The sequence below is a fragment of the Ursus maritimus genome, unplaced genomic scaffold (assembly GCF_017311325.1).
Source record: "Ursus maritimus isolate PB19 unplaced genomic scaffold, ASM1731132v1 scaffold_2, whole genome shotgun sequence".
Classification (NCBI taxonomy): Eukaryota; Metazoa; Chordata; class Mammalia; order Carnivora; family Ursidae; genus Ursus; species Ursus maritimus.
In genome coordinates this window covers 31940076-31957106 of record NW_024424452.1, presented here as the reverse complement: position 1 = coordinate 31957106, position 17031 = coordinate 31940076, and the positions used below count along the sequence as shown (strand labels likewise).

The 17031-nt window shown below is 54.4% G+C and overlaps 1 protein-coding gene across 2 annotated transcripts in view; it reads left to right on the top strand.

Moving 5' to 3' along the window:
• Window positions 1-17031, top strand: part of ABAT (4-aminobutyrate aminotransferase) — an 81979-nt gene that overhangs the window by 63755 nt on the left and 1193 nt on the right. Inside the window, exons 6-15 of one of the 2 annotated variants that reach the window (XM_008696879.2) lie at window positions 356-405; window positions 6520-6600; window positions 7255-7347; window positions 7849-7911; window positions 10073-10136; window positions 10643-10791; window positions 11908-12045; window positions 12791-12958; window positions 14158-14304; window positions 16742-16853. In XM_008696879.2, coding sequence (XP_008695101.1) covers window positions 356-405; window positions 6520-6600; window positions 7255-7347; window positions 7849-7911; window positions 10073-10136; window positions 10643-10791; window positions 11908-12045; window positions 12791-12958; window positions 14158-14304; window positions 16742-16853 — 1065 coding nt within the window. The remainder of the gene's footprint in view (window positions 1-355; window positions 406-6519; window positions 6601-7254; window positions 7348-7848; window positions 7912-10072; window positions 10137-10642; window positions 10792-11907; window positions 12046-12790; window positions 12959-14157; window positions 14305-16741; window positions 16854-17031) is intronic. The other variant, XM_040635344.1, reaches the window with a different exon arrangement.

Here is a 17031-nt window from a genome sequence, read left to right as displayed (position 1 = left end):
GAGGAGGGTGAGGGCCACATCTGCAGTTTGCTGCCACTCCCAGCCCTGGTCCTGAAGTGGTCCTTAACCCTGCATTCATTGCCTCGTCTGTGTGTCTAGCCCAGTAGGGCTCAGACCCAGGCCTCAGGATCAGCTAGAGAATTTGGGAAAATCTCTGGCAGCAGCCCAAGTGATCCTGAGTCCAGAGGTCTGGGTGGGCCCCAGGAATGGGTCTTGTCTGCAAGGGATAACGAGGCCCCTTGTGAAGGGAGCAGCGGGGTTGGAAGGGAAGGGGGAAAGCAGCCGTGGGTGAGGGGCGAGGGGACCCTGGGTGCCATCCTCTAACCAGGACTCTAACCCTGCCCTCTCTCCCCAGGCTACAGCCACCCTGCTCTCCTGAAGCTGATCCAACAGCCTCAAAACGCGGTGAGTCCCTGGTCATGCGGTGTTCGTGGCGATCCAGAGGATCATTGGGCAGCCTTTGGAAATAGCCCATTCATTCGTTCATTCATTCATTCATTCCACAAATATTTATGGAGCACACACTATACACTAGGCACTTGGAATGCCTTGGGAGCAAAACCACAGAGCTCCACTCCCATATAAGCATCAGATTGCATCCATATTAAGTGCTACAGAATGAGGCAAACAGTACTGTGTTGGCATGAAACAATGATGGTGGCAATAGTGGTTGATATTTATCCAGAGTGAAATGTGTACCAAACGGTACATTCAGTACTTCACAGCTACAATGTTGACAAGTCTTTGAGGCAGGGCCCATTGTTATCCCCATCCTACAGATGAGGACACTGAGACACAGAGAGGTTGAGTATTTGTCGAAGGTTGCACAGCCAGAGGAAGTGCTGGGAATAAAACGCACAGGGCCTGGGCTTGTCGGGGATTGCGGGGGCTGAGGGTCGGGGATTGCGGGGGCCGAGGATCAGGGAAGGGTTCCAGGGAAGTGACTGAGGGAGAAGCAGGTGTCTCCAGGGCCCCTGCAGGGAGAAGGGAGTGGGAGGGAGAACAGCTGCGAGGATGAGGAGCACAAGAGGAAAGGAGGCCAGAGCTGCGCCACAGGGACCTGACCACGTGCAGATTTAGGGATCATGCAGGCCGGATGTCAGTCTCGGCACTGGTGATGGTTGGAGAGGTGGTTCTCTGACGGGGGGCCGTCCTGGGCACCGTAGGAGGTTCAGAGGCACTGCCGGCCTCCCCGACTCGATGCCAGGAGCATCCCTTCTTCAGTCATGAGAACCAAACCTAGCTGCAGACATTGCTGTGTGGGCCCCATGGGTAGAGGGACCCCCCGATGAGGACCCAGCAGGAGAGGGGCAGAAAGACACTGGTCGGTCACACTGAATGTAACACACACACAGACGTGCAACCCCCCCAAGCGCACTGCTCAGTGAACTGTCCCATATAACCCAGTGTTTCTCAGCTCTACTTTCATTATTACTTCCTTAAGGAGCCTTTTTAGATATTATTTTCCTAATTGTTCCCACCATGGTGCAATGTTAATGCCACCATGTTTCCTATTGCTGCTGTGGCCAATTACCACCAGCTTCAAAGCTTATAACACCACCCGTGTATTGTGGCACAGATTTCATGGGCAGGAGTCAGGAGGGCTCAGCTGAGCCCCCTGCTTAGGGTCTCACAAAGCAGACATCAACTCTTAGCTGGAGGCTGTGGGGCAGAATTTGCTTTTGCGCTCATTTGGGCTGTTGGTATTTCATTCTTGTGGTTTCCGTGTGGCCCCTCTGTCCTCAAGCCAGCCGTGGCCAGGCCAGTCCTCTCTGCCTGCCTTCTGTTTCTGCTCTTAACAAAGGGCTCACGTGGTTGCACTCAGCCCACCTGGAAAATCCAGAATAATCTCCCTATGTGAGCAGATCAGAACCTTAATCGCGTCTGCAAAGCCCCATTGGCCATGTCATGCTTTCCCGGTGCAGGATGGGAAGAAGGTATGGCATCTTCTTGGAGGCCGAGGTAGCGTCTACAATACCCCTCTGCCGTACGCTCTCTGTGTACCATGTAGACATCCATGCTTCCCACATCCCGGGGGGACGAGGTTTCTCACCCCACCTGCTCCCCACAGCATGCCTCCGGCCGGGTCCCTTCCCCTTACATCTAAGGGCACAGGTGAGTTTCTTCCATTCCGTACGGCCACGTGCGTGGAGTCGTGCAAGTGCATGTCTTTCTCATGTCTGGCTTGTTTCCCTCCGAGTCCACCTGCCGGATTCATCCTTGTATGTAGCCGCAGACCATCCGTGTCCGGGGCTTTATGGCCTTCCCCCGTGTGCGTCCACTGCAGTGAACGGAGCCGTCCTACTGCCGCTGGGCCGTTGGGTCGTTCTCCCCCAGAGACCGCTGGGGAACACTGGAGCATGTGTGCTTTGGGGACCACGTGAGTGCCTTGCCGCTGGCCACCACTGGTGTGGCAGTGCGCACACACAGGAGGCTGCCGCGGCTCCTGCCAGCCCATCCCTCCCAACGGCAGCGTGTGAGTTCCAGTTGCTCCACGTCCTCGCCCACACCCCGTGTCGCTGCAGAGCTTTTGTTCTACTCAGGGACGCAGGGAGTGTGACTCCTAAAGAGAGATCTAAGGCAGGGGAGGGGTGGGTGGCAGGCGCATTGGGAACTGACTCCCCAGGCTTAAGGTCCTGTCCCTGTTAACCGGCAGAGCTCAAGGTAACAGGAAGGAACCACATGTCCCCCCTTACAGATGGCTGTGCCCAGCCAGGGAGGGGCTTCGGGACACATCCGCCCCTCTTATTGCCAAGTTCAGGGGTTCGGGGCTGTTGGAGCGGAAGTGGGCGCCCCCCCACCCCGCCCCGAAGGTGCCTGGTGAGCCCGTTTGGGAGGCTCCACGGGGATGTTTACAGTCAAAGCCTGGCTTTGTTTCGAAACGTTGTGCAGATCCCAGATGCCTCGGCAGTTGGTGCTGAAAAAAATGTGTCAACAAACATGTCACACACATTTGCGGTGTCAGCTGCCTCCGGAGGCAGAATCATCCCCGAAAACACGTGATTTCAGGCGATGTCCTGCCCCCACCTGTCTCTGCCAGGAGCCCTGGAGACTTGGTTTCATCCTTCCTTCCTCCCCTCAACTTCTTGCCTCTCGCCCCTCACCCTGCCGGGACCAGCCCTGGCCTTGCACAACCCCAGGAGCCGCTCTCCAGCAGCCCCCCACCCACAGGCCCATGCCCACCTCCTCCGAGCTGCACTTTGCGTGGAACTCTTTCCCATACCCACTGCCTCTGGGTTGCACCCCAACTCCCCCACTTCAGATGCAAAGCCCTTGGTTGTCTGGCTCCTCCTTTAGCCTTATTTTTTGACTTTTCTTCAATCATCAATTATTGATTGAATCCCTCCTGCGTGCTCGGCACTGTTCTGGGTGCTGGTGAGGTCCCGGTCTGCATCAGTCTGGACCTCAGTCTGTGCTGACGTTGTTGTCCTGCAGAAGTCTGGGTTCGGCCAAGTGAAAGGAGCCACCTGGCCCAGTCTGAGAGAACTGGCAGCTGCCATCAGCTCGGCAGAGGGAGGGGGAACACCTGGGGCACCAGGCTGGGGGACCACTGGCTGACATCCTGGGTCTTCCCAGTTCTTGGCTGGAGATGTGCTCAGCTGGTGATTAGGGTCCTTTGCCCATTAAGGGCAGGTTCCTGCCAGGTCGTTGACGTCCTACAAACGGACCAATCAACCCTTTTGTACCCCAACCACATCACCCTTTAACTCCAACTTCATTACTTCATGTGGCTGCAGAAAACAAAGCCGTGGCCCCTGGATCCACTTTCTGGGTTCCAGTTCTGGTTCCAATGTCTTCCGTCACCAGGGCCGCTCATGACACCGCCCACCGTTTGTGCCACGGTCAGTGCACAGTCATCACACTGAGTGACGAGAGCAGCCTCGCCTCCACGATATCTGGGAGTGCTGAGCTCCTCAGCTCAGACACAGGCTGCTACCGTGACCCCCGGGCCTGACTGAGCGGCTGCCTCATCACATGCTCGGCCGCCTCACTGGCCCCTTACAGGCACCAAGGGAGGAGTCTCCATTTTGGGGGATAAGGACTCTGAAGACCAGAGAGGTTTAGCCTGTGCCCCAGGTTGCACAGCCACTTAAACCGAAGCCCATTGTCTCCACACCACACTTTATGACGGCTGAGGCTGACAGCAAGTGTTCTAGAAACCTGTCCTCATTTGATTCTGCTACCCAATGTCCCAGATAATCTTCTGTTCTTAATGTCACGCTTTGTTGAACAAGAACACACCCCCACATCCTCCCTGGTCCCAGATAGGCAGTCAAACTGCCAGCCAGAGCGACTGTCCCCTCCGTGAGCCGCTCCCCCCACTACCAGCAACGGCAGCTCGCCTCGACCCTGATCTCACGATGTGCTTGATTTCTCAGGGGCCCCACGAACAGTTCGGAGCTAAAAGGAAATGCCCCTCAAAGGCCCCTACAGGCCAGCCAACATCTCTGGGTTGCACCAAGCAAACTTACATCCTGCATTAACATTAACACTGCCTGCAGTGTCTGGCAAAGGATGGAATCTGAAGTCGGCAAGCCTGATTTGAGTCGTGCTTCTGCCCTTTCCTCTCTGTGTGACTTGCAGCAGGTTGCTTGACCTCTCTGGTCCTCAGTTTTCCCAACTCTACAGGGAGGAAGGTTAATGTCCCCAGCTACTTGTCCTACACTCACCTGGGTGGTCACAAAGCAGAAAAAACAACAGAGTATGACTCTTCCCCGATTTCTAACAGTCTAAGCCAAATTGCAAAGCCACCGGGAGGCCTCCCTCTGCAGCAATGGCACGATTTGGATTTGCGCCAAGATTACTGCACTGATTATGTCTGAGAGAGAGGAACCCGAGCAGTCCCCGGGCCCAGTCAGTCCCCCCCGCTTTTAACTAGGGGATGCGACTGCCTACTAGCTTCAGATGTACAGACGAGGTGGAGACAGTTCCCAACTGCTTTTCACCAAGTTCACGCAGCGCCACCCCCCCTCCCCACAGCACCACGTCAAAACTAAGGAATTAACAAGGGCACGTTATATAGAGCAAACCTCGTTCAGATCCCCCCGCTTTCCCCAATAATGTCTTTTTTGCTTCCAGGATCCAGTCCAGGATGCCAAGTTGCACTTAGCCCAATTCCTTTTTAAAACCCAAATCCACCTCCTGGCAACCTCGTTGTTTACCCATTGTGCAGACCCTCCCTGGACCCTTCTCGACCCCTGCCTGGGGCACTCTGGACCTCCAGGGGGAGAGGGCTCTAGTCTTATTCCATCTGAGCACACAGCCTCACCCCACGTGTTCCAAACTTCTCCTGCAGTCGGCGTCTTTCCTCCTTTATCCTCACTCTGAAGCAAGTCTCTGCAGACCAGCCTGCGGGGAGATTTGGGACCCCTGGCCCGGTGTGTGCCTCCAGCCCTGTTGTGTTGGCAGCTAGCGGGCATGCCTGTGTTTTGAAGCCATCAGGCAGGGAGGGGCTGGTTTTCTTCAAGAAGGCGGCCCCCTGAGTGTGGGACTGTCCCTTAGGCCAGATGACAATTCTCTGTTACCAGAGAATTTAAAAACCCAGACACAGAACAATTCAGCACCCAGACATTCCCCCAGCCCATGTGTAGTCCATCCCACCCCAGCCCCTGGCAACCGTGCGCTGCTGTGTGTCCCTCTAGTTTTGCCTTTTCCAGAACGTCCTGTGAAGGGGACCATGCGGTGCGTACCTCTCTGATTCTGGGTTCTTTCCCTCAGCATCGTGACTTTGAGATTCTTCCGTGTCCCTCCACGTTACTGTGTGTGTCGGTAGATGGTTGGTTCTGTTACTGAGTGGTTTTCCTTGGCGTGCAGGGATCACTTCACTTATCCTTCCCCCGCAGAAGGACATGCGGGTCGTTTCTTCCAGGTTTTGGCAAATCAAAATAAAAGCCACCGAACATGTTCACTTACACTCACGTCCTCGTGTGGACATGTGCTTTCATTTCCCTGAGGTAAATACCTAGGAGAGGAATTGCTGATTGGCGGGGCGTGTGTGTGTTCAACATTGTAAGAAACGGCCACACCACTTCCCAAAGTGGCTGTCCCAGTGGAGGTTCCCACCAGCTGTGAACGAGGGTCCTGGTGGCTCCACACCCTCGCCTAGTACTTGCTAGTGTCCACTCCGTTTTTTAGCCATTATGATGGGTGGGTTTTAAAAATCATAATTAGAGTTTAATTATAAAATTATAATTATAAAATTGTAATTTAATTCTAATTGACAGGAAGTTGCAAAAAAAAAAAAAAGTACACAGTGTACCCTCTCCCAGCTTCCCTCAATGGTAGCGTCTTCTAGAACTACAGGGCAATACATCACAACTAGGAAGCGTCATGGTACTTTTTTACACATAGAGCAACCCTAGTGGATTTCTCTGAAAGTGCAGGGAAGTCGGCTGTTCCCAGCACCTAGGGAACACCTCTCTGAACACACCCACTGTGAAAAGCTCTCGGGTGGTCCTTGGTCTGCAGGGAGCGGAGTCAGGGCTGAGAAGTCACTGTCGGTCTCCTGCCTTTCTGCAGAGTACATTCATCAACAGACCTGCCCTTGGAATCCTTCCTCCGGAGAACTTCGTGGAGAAGCTCCGGGAGTCCTTGCTCTCGGTGAGTCCTCGGCAACAGCCCACCCCTGCTGGGACGGGCCTCCACCCTCCAGCCCTGCTGGGAGGCGGTTCCATCTCTTGGAGGGGTGCCAGCAGGGGGAGGAAAGGATCTAGAGCCACACATTTGAGGATGGGGTGTGTCTACTTTACTTCAGTCTTGCTCTTGTGCGGTTTCTTTCACAAAGAGCATTTTTAATTTTCCTTTTGAAGAAAACAAACAGGATTCCTTGTGTGCAGGAAAAAGGAACCAGGGGAAATTAATATTTGTTCCACAGTCAGAGCTTTGCATATTATTCACACACACCCCCCCCCCAATATTTCGGTGTTAGTCATTCTGAACCTCAGCTTCCCACCCATAAAATGTGGGCATCTCAGGGATGGTGGGTATGCTGGGCAGGACAATCTGAGCTTTTCTTTGTGGCTTTTTCCTCCCTGCCCTCCAGCCTTGGGGCTTTCCTGGGCTTCTCCACCACCCCCTGAAAGAACCCAATTCCACTCTCCCCCAGTCCTGCTGCTCTCAGGACCTTCCTGGATCCCTCCCAGTGCCCCACAGCCCCCAGTGCCCAGCATGGGCCCCTGTGGAGGCTCCGCGCCAGCTTAGGGCCACATGGGAGTCAAGATGGAGCTGAGGCCACAGCTGTTTCTCCCCCTGCAGGTGGCTCCCAAAGGGATGTCCCAGCTCATCACCATGTCCTGCGGCTCGTGCTCCAACGAAAATGCCTTTAAGACAATCTTCATGTGGTACCGGGTGAGGTTTGGGGCATGAGCACGCGCGCGCACACACACACGCACGCACGCACAGGCTCACCAGCCCCCAGCCACACACTCGCCCCTTGTCCAGCTGTGCATCCCACCTGGCCGGAGTACTGAACATCAGTGACCACGGTTAAAATCCAGAGAGGGCCACTGCCTGGACGGGGCTTCCCAAGCATCCCACGGGGGGTGGTGCCAAGAGCCCGGTCACCTGATGTCATTACACTGGTTTTCATTGGCATCACGTTCGCCATCTCAGCAGCTCTCAGGTGTTGCTGACAGAACAACAATGCACCTGCGTGTTCCTCTCCTTATGCTGTTGCGAGCACACCGAACAGCCTCATGCCTTAGTACATCCCGGGGGGCCGGTCGGTGTATAGATCAGCCGGGAGAAAGCACTCGCTAGGGACCCGAACTGAACATGGGTCTGAGTGCGGTGTGGAAGCCCCTCCTCCCCCGGGCACTCTCTGAGATTTTGCCTGTTCTGTTTTGTCAGAGCAAGGAAAGGGGTCAAACGGGTTTCTCCAAAGAGGAGCTGGAGACGTGCATGATCAACCAGGTAAGCGCAGTGGGCCTTTCTGCCCCGGCCCCTCCAGCTGCTGCTGGCTCACGGACCCTGGCCCTCTCAGGGAGGAGGTGTCTCACGCAGCTCTGCACCCATAACGAAATTCCACACATAGGCTGGACGGCTTACACAACAGATGTATTTTCTCACAGTTGGGAGGCTGGAGTCCAAGGTCAAGGTCAGTTCCATTCCCTGGGCCAGGCTCTCTGCATGGCCTCTGGACAATGCCTTCTCACCATGTCCTCACATGTCCAGGAGAGAGCAGGCACTCTGGGGTCTCTTCCTTAAGGGCACCAACCCGCTCACCAGGCCCCCACCCTATGATCTTATCCAACCCTGATCACCTCCCAAAGGCCCTTCCTCCAAACACCATCACATTGGGGGTGAGGGCTTCCACATGGATATTTGGGAGGGACACAGACATTGCATCCCTACACAGGGGTTTCCAAGCGTTCCCACTCCCTGGTCCATTCCCCTGGCGTCAAGGCTGAGTGGAGCCCTTCCTGACTGGCATTCATCAGTTTCCCAGGACAGCTGCCCGAATTTGTCTGAGGAGCCTTTAATATACTCTCCAGAATCATCCAAAATGTCAGCATAAATGCACGTACAAGGGCGTTTAACCCATTGGCACTTACAGTCTTGATAACCAGGAAAGATTGGGAACCAGCTATGTATCCAGTAACAGGGAAAGGGGAATGACGTGTAGGGGTTCCAAATGGAACCCCAGTGGTCCACAGAGGTGCCAAGGAGGCCAGTGTTGGAGGTAAGGTGTGCGGATGGGGGCACAAGGAGAACCAGTTGGGTAGGTCCCAAGTTCCCCAGCCAGCTTCAACCAGAGCAGGCCCGTCTTCCTGCATTCCGTGATTTAGACAGAGGTGTCTACCGCTATTAAAAAAAAAAAAAAAAAAAAAAAATCAAGAGCCACTGAACTCAATGACCCCCTGCATACATCCACAAGATTCTACAAAAACAGTCACAAAGGGTTTCTCTTGGCCTGGAGACACGCGTGCTGTGATTGAGTGAAAACAGTGGAATGTAAATGGTATGGACACTGTGCTGTCAACCATGTAAATAAATACACGGGACATGACTGGAAGAAACCCTGCTAATATGTTTCCAGTGGGTTGCCTCTGGGTGGTAAGATTGTTTTCAGTTTCTTTTCATGCTTCCTTAAATTTTTTTCCCCCAATCCACCCCTTTCTCTCTATTCATACAAACCTACATAAACTTAAGCATTTTCTTTTTCCTTCTGGTCTTTAAAAACAGTGGACCATGCCCTCCCTCCTCACCTGACCCCCACGGACGTCTTGTTCCGTCGACATTTGTAGATCCCGTTGCTCCGGTTTAGTGGCTGCATTGGGACAAACAAGGAAAGAAAGTGACAGGAGGGTATTCCAGAGTTTGCTTGGGGGATGGGGTGGGAGGATGCTTTTCCCCAGGGCTCTCAGGGACCTGGAGGAGATCAGCCAGCCCAAGAAAACGTTGATGTGAGCCTCCCAGCAACTTTGGGTCCCCAGTAGTCTGCCTGGAGCTGGAAACGCATCTGGCCCAGGGGTGGGGGGGGGTCAGGAAACAAGGCCGCTGTGCTGTCCAGGTGGGAGTTCCTGCACCCCTCCTGAGCCCAGGGGCAGCCTCCATTGGAAGAGCCTGCCACTTCGGCCCCAGCCCCACAGACCCCTTCCAAAGGCCTGGAGCACTTCCGGTGAGATGCCTAATCCAGCCTCGTGTCCCAGGAGACACCTGTTCCACGGGAGCAGTGGAAGCCCAGGATTCGAAACTCAAAAGCTGCAGCAGCCCAGCAGGTGACAAGGCCTAAGGCAGGTGTTGGGCCCGAGGCGGCGTGCTGGCCCAGCCTTTAGGCTTGGCCACATGCTGTGGCCACGAGAAGAAAATGGGCCCAGGTAATGCAGAACTTGTAAGAAGCCAGAAGTTTAGATACTTATATGAAATCTCTTGATTGGAAACATTTTTACTTTAAGGGCTGAACAGAACGTCTGTGGGCTGGATGCAGGCCTTAACTCAGTCTGTCACTTGGTCCTGAGAAGGGACTGAGGTTCTTTTTACAGACGTGTGTGTTCCTCTAGGTGTGCGGGGGCAACAGTACGGTCCCCCAGCCCTACAACTGTGACTGACCACCACTGTTTCTTGGTCCTAGGCCCCTGGCTGCCCCGAGTACAGCATCCTCTCCTTCATGGGCGCGTTCCACGGGAGGACCATGGGTAAGGAGGGACCAGTGTGATCCCCCAGCGGCAGTTAAACTTCGAGTAACAGCAGCAACCGCAGTGACGGTCGCCTTAGATCCTGCCTTGGCCGTTTTCACGTAGTGTCTCACTGACTCCACACCGTTCTCTGCAGAGGGGGAATTGTCATTCCCCCTTTGCAGACGTGGAGATCAAGGCTCGGCACGGAAGGAGCATGCCAAGGCCGGCCAGTGCCACAGCCAGCATTCAAACCCTGGCTCCGTGGCTTCAAAGCCTGTGCTGAGCCTGTGACGAATAGAAAGCAAAGTGCACACGCACACGCGCACACACGCACATGTACACACGCACTCACACGTGCATGCACGCACACGGGTTCTGCTTCAGCATCAGGGTGTCAGACGAACTCCAGGCAGCAGGCCTCCCTGGGTGTTGGAAGACGTGGCCTGAATTGCCCGTGGTCTCCTTTTCAAAGACTGTCCCTCCTGCTTTCCCAAGCCCAACCGCCTTCTGTTTTGCTGGCCTAGGATGCTTAGCGACCACGCACTCCAAAGCTATTCACAAGATCGACATCCCTTCTTTCGACTGGCCCATTGCACCGTTCCCACGACTGAAATACCCTCTGGAAGAGTTTGTGAAAGAGAACCAGCAGGAAGAAGCCCGCTGTCTGGAAGAGGTAACACTGCCCCGTCTCCTTCCCCCCTGGGAGAGAGGAGCGCAGAGTTCGTCTGGGACCTGCGTGGTGGTCCTTGGGACGGACTTCAGGACAGAAGGGCCTCATGTCCCACATGTTCCACACCAGGAAAAGTAAGGGGACACCTTGATTTTGCCTCCTGGCATCCATCACCCTGTTCCTCGTACTGATTTCTGAATCGTTTAAGTTTCTTTGGGGGCAAGCTTTGCTGACTCCAGAACAAGAGAGGCTTTATGAGAATATGGGGCAGCCCAGAGAAAAAGTGGATGCCTAGGACCCTGTCCACTGCTTTTCAGCCTTCTCCCAAGTCCTAGGGCGGCTCTGGGGTTGCAGCGAGGGCAGGGGAGGGACTGAGGACGGGCAGTCCCCTATTGCCACGCCTCCGCTGCAACCAGCAGCCCTCCTTCGATCTGTTCCACATACCGGCGTTCCACGTTAGACTCTGGAAGGAGTCTTCGCTGGGGAAAAGACACTGGAAACTCTTCAGGCTGGAATCTGAGCTCAGATGAGGCTGGTTTGCCTCTTAGACACGTCATCCTTTTTGATCAGTTAATAATTAACTCAGACTGCGTGAGAAGCAAGGTGCTAGGTGCTGGGTACTTAGTGGCAAAGAGAAAAGATGAGAATGGAGTCCAGTACAGCCCTGTCCAATAGAAATAGTTAGTTAAATATGTAATTGCAGTTTTTTTAGAAATCACCATTTTTTAAACAAATGCGTATCTGAGATTCTGCACAGAAAGGACTGTCCCACCAGTAACATCACACTAACGATACAGGAGCCATAGTACATACTAGCAGCAGCGGCTGCAACCCCTTCCCATATGCCGGACCTGGGCCGGGCGGTCTCATTCAGTCCTTCTGTGGCCTGAGTCCTTAGTTTCACCCCCACAGGTGCTAACACCAGGCCCAAGTAGGGCACGTTCCCACCCACACAAGCGGGTCTGAATGGATGCCACAGTCTTCACCGGCAGTGCACACGAACACGTTTGGCATCACTTGGGGCAGGGCGGTGGTGCGGGGGGGACCACCTGCCCATCCGCGGATGCTGCCCTACTAGGGCTTCCGCCAACCACTGTTACTTGCCCCCTGGGATTGCAGGTGGAGGATCTGATTGTGAAATATCGAAAAAAGAAAAAGACGGTGGCCGGGATCATCGTGGAGCCCATCCAGTCTGAGGGTGGAGACAACCACGCATCCGACGACTTCTTCCGGAAGCTGAGAGACATCTCCAGGAAGGTCAGTGCATGGGGCCAGGGCTGGTCAGGGCCATGAGCCTCTCCAGCTGGTTCTCCAGAGCAAACCGTTAGCTCTGGGGTCCTCGCGTGTGTCCAGAGGGTCAGAGGCTGCCTGGTGGCCTCATGGGTAGAGGTGCTGGAGGCAGGGGCAAGGCCAGGAGTTTCTCCCTAAAATGTCACTGCAGAATCAGCCTCCACCGTGCCATGTTAGTCAGGGACTTTCCCAATCCAGGGATGCCTGGGAAGGCCTCAGCTGCCTCCTTTTCTCTCTCCAGACCCCACCTCATATTTCAGCCCAGTGTGGTCCACACTCAACAGATGCAGAATGAGCAGACTCCAGACGAGTATCATGTGTTTAATACCGCATGCACGTGCAATTGGCACATGCAACCAGTAAGACAGGAGCTGCTCTCAACACCAATGCTCAGTAACTAGCAGTCGGGGTGGTGAGCGGAACTGGCAGGCAGGACAGCTGGAGCCTGGGAGGCAGCTCTGGGCCTCTCTGCTGGGACCGCTGGCCCTCAGAGTCCGCTTACTCGCTCGGGGCCTGAAGCTGAATGCAGCATCGCTGTGTGTAGGCAGAGGGCATACTCGATATTACAGTCCTGTTCCAGCTCCGACGGAGCTGCTTTCCAAGGCCCAGGAACAGGGGTTTGGTTCACAGACCAGAAGGCAGTGTGTCTCTGGCTGGATGCTGGCTGACGGTAGTGGGTGTTGATCTGCTCCTTCTCTCCCATCTCGGCCAGCACGGCTGTGCTTTCTTGGTGGATGAGGTCCAGACGGGAGGGGGCTGCACTGGCAAGTTCTGGGCCCATGAGCACTGGGGTTTGGCCGACCCTGTGGACGTGATGACCTTCAGCAAGAAGATGATGACCGGGGGCTTCTTCCACAAGGAAGAGTTCAGGCCTAATGCTGTGAGTAGCCACCCGCCCTCCCCGGGCTCACCATCACTCCTTTCTCCAAACCTGGAGCTGAGCGGACACCCACCAGATCACAGAGGGCCCCTGACACCCACTTCTTACCAATGTAATTAGCCAGTGGTTATGATCACCCAACTCTCCAGCTCTGTGCAGGGCAACTTCCTTGAAGCCTGCTGTCAGTCTCCTGATTTCTGTGGGTCCATATGATAATCTTAATAGCCACTGCTGTGAACTGAGCATTTACTCTGCCTGGCCCAGTTCTAAGCAGTTCTCATGTCCTTTTCATCCTTACAACAATCTAACCAAGTAGGTGTTATTTTTCTCTCCTATTTTACCAATGAAGAATGAGGCACAGAGAGGTTAAGTAAGTTGCCCAAGGTCACACAGCCTGTTAAGTGACAAAGCCAGGTTTCAAACGAGGCGCTCATGCTCTAAACCATGACACTGTACTGCCAGATATACATAGGGATTCTCATACACACACACAGTTATCAGGGGATCTTTTCTTCCGCTATTCCTGTATGTGCTTTCCACCCTCAAGATTGCCTCATGATCCAAAATCACTGCTGGAGCTCCAGCCATCACATATCAATTCTAAGCAGTAGGAAGGAAAAAGGAAGAAAGGACAAAGTGGCCCCCTTCTTGTCTTTATAAAGCAGCCTTCCGAGAAATCCCACATTTCTATTTCTAATACTTTGACTCGGGTCTGGTCACACGGCCACTCCTGTCTGTGAGGGAGGCTGGGAGGTGTGTTTTAGTTGGCCACACTGACACCTGAATAATTCATGGAGAAATAAATCAGTGGTCATTGTGAGGTAGACTGCCATCAATCCACTCCTGACCCCACCACCTCTATTTTCCAGGACAAATCACTTAACCTCTCAGAACCTTGGCTTTTCTTCTATAAAATGAGGATTATAGTAGTTAAGGGCCAACTGTCGTGGTTGCCCCAGAACTGAGGGATTGTCCAGGGCATGGGCCAACTGGGTCTCCCTAACAGTAGCACCTAGCTAGAGGGTGGTTGTTTCAGAAAGAATTCAGTGAGATGCCGTGCGTTACCTTCCCTGGCCTTGGTAGATGCTTGCTGGGCTAGTTCTCTCCTCTTAAGGAGGCACAAGTGTGTCTGAGGGAAGCAGGACCCTCCAGGGTGTGCCTGTATGTGAAGCCTTCCGACACCCAGTGCCTCGTTCCAGCCGTACCGGATCTTTAACACCTGGCTGGGGGACCCGTCCAAGAACCTGCTGCTGGCCGAGGTCATCAACATCATCAAGCGGGAGGACCTGCTGAGCAACGCAGCGCACGCCGGGAAGGCCCTGCTGACGGGGCTGCTGGACCTCCAGGTACCCCTCCCGGACCCCCAGCCGTGGCCCCCCACCACCCCCAGGGCAACATCCGAGCTCTCCGTTTCTGGAGGGTCTGTCCCTCCCCCACTCCCAGTCCCTGGCTCTCTTAAGTTCAGGCATCCGTCGTCTGGGAAGCCTCACCAACACGCCCCACTCTCATTACCCCCGACCTGTCACCTCGTCCCTCGTCGCTTCTATCCTCTCACATGTACCACTCCACAGCATCACGCTCCAGCGGGCCAAGCCACAGAAGCAATTTTAAAGCAGACCAACAGTAAAAAGGAAGGAGGTGAAGTTAGTAATAATGTATTTTACGTTAACCCATTGCATCCATGATTTCAGCCTACCGTCAACACAGAAAATAGTCACGATTTCGTTTTCTCTCACTAAGACTTGGAAACCCACCCTGGACCTTACACGACAGCATGGCTCCACTTGCACTTGCCACATCTCAGGCCACGCGTGGGTGCTCGTGGGACAGCACAGCTCTCGGTTATCATGGCTTGTCTTTGTTATATTGTGCTCCCTGCCCGACACCTTCCCCTGCCCAACACACATGTGCACAGGGACTGTGCCAGACAGGGTGGGGCCACCGGGAACGCCTTCAGTGCCTGAGCTGGAGGTCAGCTGACCCTCTCCAGCTGACGGTCACAAAGAGCCCTTCTGCCAGGATCTGGAGGGTCCAGTCGCCCATGACCTGAGCAGAACACCAAGGGCTGATGGCAGGGGTGGTGGGGAAGGGGCGGTCACGCAGTAGTGGTAACAGCTTCCATTATTGAGAGCCTGCTGCACGCCCGGCCAGGAATGGGCTCTCAGACGCCCATGGGGTGAAGTCCAGCAGGGATACTGTGAGTGTAGCCACTGTTACTATCCCAATTTTACAGATGAGGGAACTGAGGCATGGAGGGATCATTAGCTTGTCCAAAGTGACACAGTTTCCATATGGCACCCCTGGGGTTGGAACCTGATTCTGGTGGACTGCAAAGTCCATGTTCTGGGGGCACCCAGGTGGCCCAGACACTGAAGGGGTAAAATGTGGCTATTAGAACAGCTGAGACCCTCCAGCCAGTCAGCAGGTGCCCGAACAAGCAGAGGAAGTGCTGCACTGACTTGCAAGCCTCAGTTTCCCCACCTGTGGAAACCAAATGGGCCCTCCTCTGCTGGTGGAGTTAGGATTCAAGACCGTGCATGTAAGTGCCTGGCACACATAGGGGCCCTTATTACCACCAGAATGTGGCTTTATCTCCACTTTCCACCAATGAGATGACACTTGCCCCTCGGCTCTGCCCCAACTGCCCTGAGATTATGATTTTTAAGACTTATTTATTTATTTGAGAGAGAGTGAGAGAGTGTATGGGCAGGGGGAGGGGCAGAGGGAGAAGGAGAATCGATCCCATGACCCTGACATCATGACCTGAGCTCAGATCAAGACTGGGATGCTTAACTGCCCTGAGATTATTTGGGGCTATGCAAGCCCTGCTGATTGTCCTTTCCTTCGCATGAATGATGGAGTGGAGAAGAACCAAGATCTTCCACACCGAATGACTGCAGTAGCTTCCTCAGGCTGCTGGAACAAATGGCCACAAGCTGGGTGGTTTAAAACAAGAAATGGTTCTCTTACCATTCTGGAGACCAGAAGTCCGAAATCCAGATAGCGGGATACATAGTGATTCTCTCCAGAGGCGCAGAGGGAGAACCCACCCCACACCTCTCCCGGCTTCTGGTGGCTGCCAGCAATCCTGGGTGTCCTCTGGCTTGTGGGTGCTCATTCCAGCCTCTGCCCCCATTGTTCCCATATGCCTGCATCTCTGTCCAGGTCTCCCTCCTGTAAGGACGCCAGTCCTTGGAGTTAGAGCCACCCTGATCCAGTGTGACCTCCTTTTAACCTATTTGCATTGGCAAAGACTCTACTTCAAAGTAAGGTCACATTCACAGGTTCCAGGTGGACATGAATTTGGGGAGGGGAGCACTGTTCAACCCAGTACCCAGTCTCGGAGCCCGGAGTGAGTATGAGTGTCCTCTCCTACCAGAATCTCAGCTTTTCTAGAGGAAGCGCTGATAAAGATGGCTAACGTCTTCTGAGCACCTGCCGAGTGCCAGGCTCTAAGCCTGACATAGAAATCTTGTGCCACTAAATTCCAACCACGGCCCATGGTGGGCAAGAGCATTTACATCCTTCGGTTTACAGAAGAGGAAACTGAGGCATGGGCCACTTACGTGACTGACCCCAGGTTGCATCAGGAGAGAGAGGCAGAGTGGGTTTTGGACTCAGGACTGGATGTGTACAGAGCCAGAGCCTGTAGCCCCACAGCCGTCCTGCCAGACCTGCAGAGGCCTGAAAGCCAGACCCTGGAGGGCACGTGAGGCGCTTCAGCCACAGCCTGGCTGCTGCCCGGGTGACGGGCTTTGACGCAGCCTTTTCCCCCCATTGCAGGCCCGGTACCCCCAGTTCATCAGCAGAGTGAGAGGACGAGGCACCTTTTGCTCCTTCGACACTCCCGATGAAACCATACGGAATAAACTCATTTTAATGGCCAGAAACAAAGGTATGTGAACAGGACCGGAAGCCAAGCTGCATCAGGGACCCAGGTCACCTGGGGAGGGTGCACTGCAGGGCGTGAGGCAGTAGGGGGCTCGAGGGGCTGAAAACAGTCTGAGTGCTCTTTCTCAAAAGAAGGGGAAGTGGCCAGTGGGATTTCCTTATTCATTCACTCGATATTCACT